The 12,358-nt window shown below is 38.5% G+C and overlaps 1 protein-coding gene across 4 annotated transcripts in view; it reads right to left on the bottom strand.

Annotated features, from left to right (window-relative positions):
- The window catches only part of TJP2 (tight junction protein 2), a 69,385-nt gene that overhangs the window by 14,011 nt on the left and 43,016 nt on the right, over positions 1–12,358 (bottom strand). For all 4 annotated transcript variants that reach the window (XM_082074247.1, XM_082074244.1, XM_082074245.1 and 1 more), the window contains 9 exons: positions 10,141–10,194; positions 7,201–7,325; positions 5,207–5,309; positions 3,892–4,474; positions 2,132–2,235; positions 1,819–1,972; positions 650–758; positions 414–553; positions 113–179 (listed from right to left, as the gene is read on the bottom strand). In XM_082074247.1, coding sequence (XP_081930373.1) covers positions 113–179; positions 414–553; positions 650–758; positions 1,819–1,972; positions 2,132–2,235; positions 3,892–4,474; positions 5,207–5,309; positions 7,201–7,325; positions 10,141–10,185 — 1,430 coding nt within the window. In that variant the 5' untranslated portion in view covers positions 10,186–10,194. The remainder of the gene's footprint in view (positions 1–112; positions 180–413; positions 554–649; positions 759–1,818; positions 1,973–2,131; positions 2,236–3,891; positions 4,475–5,206; positions 5,310–7,200; positions 7,326–10,140; positions 10,195–12,358) is intronic.

Genomic DNA, 12,358 nt, shown 5'->3' on the forward strand with positions numbered 1-12,358 from the left:
GTACCTCTCCAAATGGGAAAAAAAAAAACCCTGAAACCGATACAACCAAGAACCAGGTACAGGTCACTGGAAGAACACTGAATGCAGAAGAACATGGCAAGTGCCACCTTACCCATATATTGCTTCATCTTCAGGGCTGGGTTTAAGAATCGTTCTTGCAACTGCTTTTGGTTGAGAAACTGTAAATAAAAGAGAATACTTATTTTTTGAGGCAGTAATTCTAATAACCAACGGCCGTCAAAGAATCTCAAGTGTTTCTTCTCTTTCTGCACCACAAAGCAAAGACAGACCTCTTCTTTGTGTGTCAGGATGCAGATGACATGAAGTGTATACTAGATATGTCAACATGATTGGGGGAGAAGGCATTCTGCAGCCAGGGAAAAAAAAAGGAACCAAAAACTTCAAATTCTGACCTGGTGGGTCATCTTGGTACTTCATTTCTTTGTTTGTGTCTACAACTGTAACACCAGGAGTAGCAATGTCACCGATCGATTTGAATGGTGTAGGCATTGCTCCCATCCTGGACATCCTAGTGGACGGATCATCTTTTGCACTAAAGGAAAAAAAAAAGTGTAGTGAAATCAGATAAGATAATGCCATATATTTTAAGACACATTAGAAAAATGGACTAGAAAAGACTACTTCTTACTTTGGTTTCTCTTCCAGCTTTTCATTGGATGAATGCGAATCTAGATCAGAATGAAGTAATCTGTCATCTTGAGGGGAGAATGATCTGTTTGACTCTATTTCAGAAATGTCTGTAAAGAGAGCAGCAAATCAAGAAATTCAGGATTTGTTTCAATTATATGCACACCTGATCACCACATTTATTTACAAAGCTTTCATATACTGACCTTTAAGTCTACTCCCATTTCAAAGTAGATTTGACTTGAGTTCAAAAAGTGCTGTGTACCTTTTAGTGCTTCCATCCTCCTCTCTCCACCCCCTGAAAATATTTCTGGAAGGTTTCACACTCACATCATACAACTATTTTGAGCATAACACATACTCATTAACTAGTCTTAGCAGCTTTTTACTTGAGGTTTCATGGAGGTTCCCAAAAAGAAGACCACCTTGACATTAACAGTCCTCGCATCATTGCTTTTCAGTGACGAAAGAAACAGAGTAGCCCTCAGACTTGAACCACATCTCAGTTTTCACAGTAAGACCTATAAAAATTTGCATCCAGTATTCTGACATCAGAGCAGCAAATATCTTGCACTAAATAATGTAACACTCTGCTCCCTCAAATATCCTAGGCCCTTCCCAAAGCAAGATTATGTTGAGAGATACAGCTCACATACTGTGAGAGGTCATTTGTACAGAACAGATCCTGGAAATAGAAACCAGTTGTCCAGGGGGACTTAATTTCCTCTTGTCCCGGCATTTTTTACCTGCTGTTGAATCACAGTATCACAGTATCACAGTATGCTGTCATGAATGTTAATGCCCTCAAAAGCAGAGACCAGTCCAATCCACCTGTTTTCAAAACTGAAGTCTTTTTAATAGAGCAGCTGATTTGCTTGTTCTGAGAAGTAAGATTGATTTTACCAGATCAGCATTGCTGTTTCTATCTCTGTCCCTGCCCAAAATATAATTATATTATTACCACAAAATCCTTTCTCCTGAAGGAAGTGGGCTTGATGCTTAATTGCTATTACTTAGGTTTTGTATGGTTTTTTTTGTTTTGTTTTGGTTTGGTTTAATTTATTTATTTTTAAATAAAAAAAACTTAGTATTACTCTATCACAGCAAAACACTAAGCTCCATACTGTCCCTGCACAGAGTCCAGAACTTTTTATCCACATTAAACCTCACCATCCATTTCCGAGTCGCTGTCGTTCAATGAAGGAATGTTGAGCAGTGTCTGCTTTCTGTCCCTAAGGACAACCAGCTGCAGCTTCCCTCGTGACTTCTCAATCAACTTTCGGGCGTCAGCTAAAGACATATTCTCTGTCACTGTACCATTGATCTGGACATAAAAAGGCAATAATAACATGGCAAGTAAGCACAGAAGTCCATATTGTGCTCAAGTCCAGTAGTGAACTTGACTATAACATGACGTACTCCAGAGTAACCACTATAAATGACAAGTGTCTGCTAAACTGCTAGCAGTATAATCAGAACAGACCTTAAGAATTATATCCCCTTCATGAAGGTTGCCATCTTTGGTTGCTAGGCCAGTACGGGTCATTTCTTTTATGAAGATCTGACTTCCAAGACGGAGACCATATTCTGGAATCAGGAAAATGAACGACCATAGCTTAGAAGACAAGTGAGGATCCTTTTTTTAAAAACTAAACAGTGTACATGCAGCACAGCCCACTATAGCATGAGAAAAGAAAAAGAATGCAGACCTAGGAAGCCCACTTAACCCCAAGATAACTCTCCTACTTCTGTGTTGTCACTACAGCAGAACAAACAGCAGTCCAAAACCAATCACAGATGGATAATTAGTCTGCCCCTTCCACAGCAGAACAATGCCTTCGTTCTAGATGTGCTTATTAACATGCTGGACTAGATTCTCTCTCTGGATCGTATTTTGCATGGTGTAGAAACAAACGAAAAACAGTCACAAAGCACTAACAGAAGGGCTGGGTTTTTCTGTTTGTTTGGTTGGGTTTTTTACCAGTTACTCCATGCTGACACTGTCCTATCTGTACCCCAGCAAGTGTCTTGTTTTTTTTCAGGAAAAAGATAGTTTTTCCCCTTTGATCCATGTTCCTTGGATCAGTATATTTGCTACTTAACAAAGAAAGGCAACACTCTAAAACATCCTAGAACAACAGAAAAGGAAAGAAAGAGCTATCCGCTTTAAAAAAATCACCACATTTAAGTGAATCTGCAGAGCATATATATGAATGGCAGAAATTATGATATAATTAATAGCTACATATAAAACTTAACAAAGACACCTTAAATTTATCCCTATCTGTATACCTATCTGCATTATTTTTACAGGTGTAAACAGTATATGCAGGGGAAGAAGAGGAAAGAGGGAAAGGGATCCTTCCCAGGGTCAGTGAAAACAGAGGTTAGCTCCTGCATATGAAGCTTAAATGAGCAAAAATTCTTCCAAATCTCAACAGGACAGATTAGAAAACAAAACAAAACCCCGCCACCCACACAAATCCCACAAACAAACCACCACCTCCCTACAAAAAGCAACCACCAACAGTAACAACACCACAAAAACAAACAACACAAAAAACCCCAAAACCCAAACCAAATTAACAACAAAAACCCAAACCAAACAACACTAAAACCCTCAAACAAACCACAAGAGAATGCACAACCTAATCTCAGACATGCTTTATAGCACAAGAATCTTTATTTCACAGGACATGAAAGATCAGGCTTTTGGCTTTCCCTTACGTACTCCAATACTCAGCAAGGAAAGGCTGTTTCAGCTGTTGCTATTTCAGTATTCTTTAATGACTTCCCAAAGTATTCAGAGCCAAACAATCATCAAAACTAATTTAATTATACTGAAGGGAATAAGTGCACAATTAAAAGCAGAGTCTACTCTTCACCCTTTGTAGCTGACCCTTTTGCAGATGTACCAAGTGTAATCTGAATCACGATCAGATCCATGTTTCCCACCAGAATCAGAAGAACAGGACAGAGAAAATGGAAAACCAAAGGACACAGTGTCTTGAAAAGACTGAAATGATGCGGGTGAGCAGATTTTTGTTCAAAGGTGAAGTTCAAGGTACTGGAGAAAAAAGCATGTCAAAGCAGCCAGGAAGAATGAAAGAATAACTGAGCGATCCATTAGAAAATTACAATATTTAATCTGTAAAAGCAGAAAATATTCATCTCCTCTCCCTCCCCAAACAAAATAACATACTGTATTAAAAATTAATTCCTTTCCTCCCCTACTATACCTACCTTCATTATGTCTGCCTTTTGTTAAGAGAACACTGATTGGTCCATTCTGATCCTGCGCAGGTCCTAGGTACTCATGTTGGTGGTGTATTTCAGGTGAAGGACTTCGGGAACGAAGCCTGTCCCGACTTCGACTCCTCACTTCCCTCCCATATCTAGGATCAGGTTGAGATCCATGACGATAACTGGGTGGGCTGTAGTCTCCTCTGTAGTCCCGTTCATAGCCACCATCCCTGTCGATGCTCCTTCCCCTGCTCCGATCTCTTCTATAGTCTCGATCCAAGCTCCTGTCGATGCTCCTGCCTCGACTTCGATCACGGCTGTAGCTGCATTCCCTGTCACGGTCTCTGCTTTGGTTACGCCCTCGGTCGTGTTCATCTCTGTAGCTCTGATCCAGGCTGTTTCCCCAGCTTTGGCTGCGCCCTCCATTACCGCTATGCCAGCTTCTATCAGTGTAGCCACTTCGAGCACTTTTGCCATCAAATTCTGCGTGGTCATCCATTACATCTAAAGCTCTGCTCTCATACTCAGGGGATGGGCTCCGCCTCAACGCAGCAGCCTGCACCTTCCTTGGTCGTTTCACTACCTGTTCAGTCCAATACGAAACAAACAAAAACGCTCCAATGGTCAGAACATGAAATCCAACAGATTAATATTATTCACATTTCAAAAAGAGGTTGGGGGGGAAAAAAAACCAACACTGTTCTATTTATAGAACAACCAGTAAATTAGATTACTTAGAAGTACAGAACAAGTATTTACTAATTGGAAGGATAAAGAAGAGTAGAAGAATTTAAAAAAAAAAAAAAGGAAAATAAAAAAGAAAAAAATCAGATCAGAGTAGCAAACACATTTTTTTACCTCTGCAAGAGTGTGAGTAATTAACATTCTTTTTCTAGGTGACTTCTAAAAAACATTACAAGTGCCCAGAAGAGAGAGCAGTAGATGCCTCCCTCAAGTAATGAAAGCCAATCTGGACAGCAAATCCTTGCACATGGTCTGTGTACACAGGACACCGTTTGCCTCATGTAACTTTCATTTTCTTCCAACTATTACTCATAATTCAGTAAATTAAAGATCGAGGACATACATTTTATTCTCAGTTTTTCAACAGGATAATGTTGTGACATTTGTTTAACTTTCATTTGTTTCACTTGTAGAAATGATGTCTTTGCTTTATTTACTTGGTACGTTCTACTGGGCAAAGGCTTGCTTTGCTTTATGCATTTATAGCACACTTCATAGAAGAAAAACAAAACCTTGGCTGGTTACACAGGTACATACCACTGCAGAGTGAATACATTTGTAATTTACTTACAATGGTGGCCACTTTTCCACTTTTCCTAAGCTGTTGGACTGCAAAAGAATGTGGAACATTTTCCATTGGGGTCCCGTTAACTACGACCACCCGGTCATTTTCTCTGGAAGTGAGGGAGGGAAAAAGGAAGAAAAAAGGGATTTAATATGAGTCTCCATGAAAACCCCAGAGCAAAATTTATTTTTCTTTTCAGGGAAGGCTATGGATTTCATCCATTTTAACAGGGAGTTTTGCTTAAAACCTGTGCTTGTTACACAAACCCTACAATACCCGAACACTAGAAGAAGCTTTCAGAATCTTTAAAAATCAGACTTTTGGGTAGCAGTGCGCATTTTTGTACATATACTATGTCCCGCTTAAGTATCTTGAAATAACGTCAAATAAGAGTTTGCGTTTTTAAAAGAATATTTGTGATGACCATTAAAGCTTTTTTTTAAGCTCTTTCAGAACTCCTAGCCTTTCATACCTAGTGCTAGATTTTTTTCACACCAACATAAGAATTTCAAGAGACCTTCAAAGTGCTGCAGCCATAGCAGTGTTCAGACAAATCTTGACAAGTACCACTTCAGTACACTTTTCTGAAACACTGGCATTCAGGTCCCATCTACTCTGAAAAAAGATGACTGTCGGCAGGTGGGCAGGGAAACCAACCAAACTATAATACACAAAAACTCCTCCCTGCCTTAAAGTACAGGCCAAAATATTACTAACTTGTCTATTCAGACCTCTTGCATGTCAAATAAACCATTAAGACTGAACTCAAGTCACCCTCAGGAGACAGCCCCATAACACATGAGTAATCAAAAACCATATCTTCCAGAAAGGCATTTCAGCACAAACAGTGCAGGAGATTTAAAACAAACAAAGCAACAAACCCCCCAAAAATGAACACAAAATTACCACTCCTCCTATTCTTCTGTTTACTACTCAGTTACTAGCTTTACAGTGAAGAATTAGTTCAAATAATTACTGGCTACTGTGACTTTTTTTGCTAGATAGAAGAAATCTTTAGTAGTCGTTATTTTCTCTTCACTGTAATCAAGTCACATCACAATCTTCTTTTTAAATAAGAGGATTACATACTTTAAGCCTCTCTTTGTAAGGCACTTTCTCTACCTTCTGAATGATTTTTGTGCCTCTTTTCTTACCCTTCCAATTCCTTTTACTGAATGAATATGCCAGAACAACACACTATATTCCAGGATCAGTTTCATCCAGGTTTTATGGGAGAGTTAAAATAGCTCTCTTCACAATCCATACATACAAAGATGGTGACAAACTTAACATTGTAACACTATATCAAGAGCCTACTTTACCATAAAACGCATCTGGGTTGTAATTCCCACACATGCTGAAGGTTAGAACTATATTCCTTGGTTTGTTGGAAGAACGGCTTTGCATTCAGTTTCCTTCAGAATGTGCTTTGTCTGAATGTGCTCAAATTGCTTGGTATTGCCTTATCATCAATTTACCTAGGATCCTACATAATTTGTGAATGTGACTTTATTCCCAAATCACAGACAATTATGGAACAGGATGGATGAGAGTGGTGTTGTGCAGGGATCACTGATATAAAACGAAGGTTTTGTGGATTTATGTTGAGAATACTTTGTTACCTGCCTCACAAGAATCCTTTCATTCAGTCCTTCAACAACTGCTCCCATGTCAGCCTTTTCATTAGCTCACCAAAAATTCATGTGTGGCAAAATGGCCAGAATCTACCCTTTTGAATTACTATTACTGCACAACTTTGGTATTCTTCCAAATTGTCTAGTTCTCATCAGGTATTCCAGGTGAAAGGAATAAAAACTGATCAGCAGTGGGCTAGAAATGGTTTTTCTCAGCCTACAGATTTAACGTTACTTGTCCATGGTAGACATTGCCTCACCAAGGACAATGTTACCAGAAGTACTACAGAAACACTTAATTTCTATATTATTTTCTTCAGCCATACCCTTAAAAAAAGCCAGACGAAGAAATAAGAAATTGCTTACTGAAGTAATCCATCTGCTGGACCACCCAGGAGAACATCGGAAATTACTATTGATGTTTCACCATTTTCAAAATGAGGATTATCTCTGCCACCAGAAACTGCAATCCCAAATCCGCGTTTCGAATCCTTCACAACAAAAACAAATACAACAAAAACAATTATAACAAAACTCGATTCCATTCATAAAAATTTTGATAGGGAGAAGGAAGAGTAACATTAACGTTCCTGTGATGGCACTCTACCTAGGTATTATTTAAAATATGACAGTTGTGTGCAGAGTTGCAGAAATACACAGAACCTGTAGATTTATAACGCATGAGTTTACAAATCCATGTAACAAGATGACATGTTCCTGTGTTCTAAAACCTCAGTCTACAGCCTTGTGATGGTGAGTAATTAAGCAAAGGACTCACTAACTTAGCCTGCATTTTGCTCTACTGGTTATTCATAACAAATTTATTGTTAGATAAATTTATTTTTCTAGTGATGCCTGGGAAAGTGGACCAGCTTTTCCAGGCTCTTATTTTCACCATAATTACTGTCTAGTTTGTAACAACTACTACTTGATCAAGCTAAACAAGAACATGGCTGATAACAATAAGCAAGCACTGAACTTGTGAATTCACTATGATGAGATTGAACAAGGCCAAGTGCTGGGTCCTGCACTTGGGTCACAACAACCCCAGGCAGCGCTACAGGCTTGGGGAAGAGTGGCTGCCTGGAGGAAAAGGATCTGGGGGTTTTGATTGACAGCTGGCTAAACATAAGCCAGCAGTGTGCCCAGGTGGCCAAGAAGGTCAACAGCATGCTGGCTTGTATCAGGAATAGTGTGGCCAGCAGGACTAGAAAAGTGACTTGGTTCTGGTGAGGCCCCACCATGAATTCTGTGTTCAGTTTTAGGCCCCTCACTACACGAAGGACATGGAGGTGCTGGAGAGAGTTCAGAGAAGGGCAATGAAGCTGGTGAGGGGTCTGGAGCACAAGTCTGATGAGGAGCGGCTGAGGGAACTGGGGCTGTTTAGCCTGAAGAAAAGGAGGCTGAGGGGAGACCTTATTGCTGTCTACAACTACCTGAAAGGAGGTTGTAGAATGGAGGGTCTTGGTCTCTTTTCCCAAGTAGTAAGTGATAGGACAAGAGGAAATGGTCTCAAGTTGCACCAGGGAAGGTTCAGATTGAATATTAAGAACAATTTCTTCATGGAAGGGATTATCAAGCATTGGAACAGGCTGCCCAGGGAAGTGGTGGAGTCACCATCCTTGGTGGCGTTAAAAATGCGTTTAGACGAGGTTCTCAGGGACATGGTTTAGTGCTAGTGTTAGGTTAGGTTATAGTTGGACTCTATGAGAGACTGTATGAGAGTCTCTTCCAACTGAAATGATTTTACGATTCTATGATCATCTTCTCTCACAACCAACTATTTTAAGTATGTAATTTCTGTGGAACTTGTCATCGGAGAAATATCAGATCCATAAAAGACCTAAAATAGCATTCGCAAACTCAGCGAAGTAAAAGGGTGCAAAGGAAGCATGTCTCTAACACTAGAACTGAGTACTGTTAGTGTACCTGCACTGCAGACAAGAAGGTGTGCAGGAAACCATAGATTGTCTTAAACACACAGGTTAATTTTATCAGCCATTTAACATAGTCCTCCTATCACTATAAAATACAAATTAAGCCACATTTAAACAAAATGTTTTAACATAGTGATAGTGGCAAAGTAATACATAAAATTAAAGTGGTGCTTTTCCCCCAGCTCATATCATATGCCAGCTTGTGTTCCACTAATGTTAATATTAGGTGGTTATTTCTTTGAGAAGGAAAGCAGTTTTGGTTTTTGTTTGGTGGGTTTTTTTGTTTTGTTTTGTTTTTTGTTTTTTTTTTTAAACAGCACTTCACTTCCTGCACCTTAGTTTTACAGGAGACAGTCTGATGCTTCAAGCCAAAAGAGTATGAAATTCAAAATAATGGTAAAATTCATTGGTAGTGGCTGATGCAGCAAGTCCAATGGCCCTCTGTCACCTCAGCAGTATAAGCCTGTCTCAGAGGCAAAATAGTAATGCTCATTTATGAGATATTCAGGATCTGAAAAGCTGGAAATTACAGGAACTAAGGTCTGCATCTGCAGTCTTTCTGCTGTCTACCTCTGTAACCTGGAAAAACAATCTTTCTCAAAAATTCAGCACATAAAACAGGCTGTGTAGGAAAGATCACAATTTTAACTTAGGTCATCAACTTGAGTTCATTGCAGAACATGTGAAAAAACATAAGCAGCAAGGTACAGTTTACTAACTGAACCCAGATCATCAGAACAGCTGGGAACACCACCATCACTGCACACATCCTGTGCCACGGTGTGGCAGCCTGGCCATTAGAGAACTCAGAACAGAAGGTCTACTTTCTTTAACTCAACAGGACTCTTAAGTAATGAGATACTTCCTGTTTTCTTGGTAGAATTGTTAAAAGTGAGATCTATAATGAACATATTTTAGAAATTTTGATGACAGTAGTTTTCCTCTAGATTCTACACTGGTAGATATTAAAGCTTAAAAAAAGAAATCAGTGTAATCATGTTCGGTGATTATTTATAAAGCATGCACATTAAACATAACTGCTTGTTAGAGCCACGTGCTTTGTTTGTAAGCTTATTCAATGATGAATTTAGCTATGTGGCTAGCATGCACTATATTATACTGTAATTACAAAGACCAAACAGTAGCTAGTACAGCACTTACATTGTTCATTTAATTTACTCAACATGAAAGAGTCATACTACTGTGTAACTAGCAATTAAGCGTTAACATGAAAAACACACCTGATTTGGACAACAAATCCAATCTGTTCTAGACTCTGATATGCTAATAACATCTATCGTAAAACATACTTAGACTAAACCAATGCTTGAATATTTGTAAACTAAAAATATAACAGGCACTCACTCACCTTTTGTAAGGTCACAGTGTACTGTTCCCATATCAGCTCTTCCATGCCTGGGGCCTGTTGCACACAGAAACCAATTAGTAAACACAAAGCATACAACTATCTAAATTAAAATGTGAAATACCCCATTAAAACACATGTATAAAAATAATACATGTATTCTAATAATTTGGTAGACTTGGTATGAAATTACGTATTTCAGTTAATGATGATTTTTCTCTAAAAAGACAAAGAATATTAATAGGTCCAGGGTGATAGAATCTCTTCACATTTCACCATTTTAACAGCTCATTCTGATTTTCTGGAAAAGTCTCATTCAGCAAAATTATTTAATTCAGATCACACTAGCATTATATAGCCACACAAAAGACTTAATACCTCTCCTTTCCAGTATGCAATAAGATTAGCAGTTGAAACTGAGGTTTTCAAAACAAACTAGCCTTCAGATCTTTTGCTTCATGTTCATGTGGATTTAACAAAATGTGTTGTTCACTATGAATTATAAAAGTGAATATTTACTTAGTTTCCTCTCATGAAATTAAATTTTACAGGAACACACCGTGTATCACTATATAGCACTGGCATATCCATTTCTGTGACACTTCTCAGAAATGGGGTTTTTTTTCCACATTTCCAGTTAAAACTGATCCTGAACTCATCAGTTTATCTTACATGATATAACCTGAAATCTTTCCAAAATCACAGCTTAAAAATATAATACAGAATAATCACCCAGCTGTGATGCATCATATACTACACAGTCAGCCCTGTAAAACGAGGAGAAAAATTAGCCACAATATTTTATGCACTGCAGAAAAAATATCCAGGCATTGCATGAGTATGTGTATGCACACACTCAAGCCATAGGTTTATTTGTCCTTAATGCCAAAAGTGGTCTTCCTTCTTGGAAAGCTAAGAGTTGGCTCAGAAAACTGATGTTCACACAGAAGCTCAGTTTTGACTCAATCATCTTTTTAAAGGCATTTATGGGACTACTGGCAACTAAATTCCAAAACAACAGAGAGAAGTGACACAAGAAGGGTATGCCTATATTTTAAAGTATGCCCTGTATTTCCAGAGTAAAAGTCTTCTAGCAGCACAAAACTGTTTACCAAGCTAGGGATGCAGTTTCTCGAATGCAAAGAACCCCACAATGTATCCTTCCAGTAGGTTCTGAGCACCCCAAAGAGGAATTAGGTTTGCATTTTCCATTGCACATTCAAGTATTGAAAACCAAATTTAAAACATAAGTCACGCTCTGAGTTCCTGAGGGAATACACAAAATATTCAGCATCCTTACCAGGGATTTTACAACACTAAACAGTGTTAAATTTCTACTGTTCTCTCAGAAAATGAATATTGCTCTCCAGTTTTCAGAACCTTTTGGGTCTAATTAAAAATTAATTTAAAATACATGGAGAGGATGGCTTATATTAAAAAAGAAATACAAGAAAGTATTTCTATATTTCTACTTGTCTAGATCAGACAAGAATGAGTGGCATTTAAACTGTTAGTATTAAAACATATATGTCTTGGGTCAATTGATTACTCTGCTGAAGCACATGGTGAAATAATTCTATCTGATATTTGCATTTAACCAGCTGACATGTCTAACCCTTCAACTAGCTGACACTGAACCATTCGTAAGTAAAAAATTTTTCCTTAACTAAGCACTTTTTCTGTTTGTAAGCTTATTCTGTGTTGCTGTGGTAAATAGAAGTGACTAGGCTTGCCTGTCTGGCATATATGAAGACATGTAAACAGTTTACCTACTACTGATCCTTGTCTAGATCATCACTGTCCTGCTTTTCTATGTGGTATTTTTAAGCTCTGCAGAAAACTGTCTGTGGTAAAGGAGGGCCTCAGTGTCATTCAAATTGACATGGTTAACTGAAGAAAGTTTTAGAACTGAAAGACAGTGTCAATATCAATGATGTATAAAATCTGAAGGACAAGCAGATGGGTTCAAATTTTTTAGAAGCAGGGGAAATGGAAAACCTTTTTCCATCCTTCTCACTGTATAAAAGCCTCAACAACTTACATGTGCAACAAGAACATCTCTTAATTTCAGTCTGCACTGTATAAAATTCTTACCAAGACCACCTCCTAGCCCAAGATACTGAGTCCAGCTCTGCACAGGCAAAATAGCAAGGCAGGCAGGACGAAATCTATAAGAGCTTACTACCTGTGGGGACAAAGAGCAGCACAGTTGTCTTACTCT

The sequence above is a fragment of the Streptopelia decaocto genome (genome assembly GCF_964273445.1).
Source record: "Streptopelia decaocto genome assembly, chromosome: Z".
NCBI lineage: Eukaryota > Metazoa > Chordata > Aves > Columbiformes > Columbidae > Streptopelia > Streptopelia decaocto.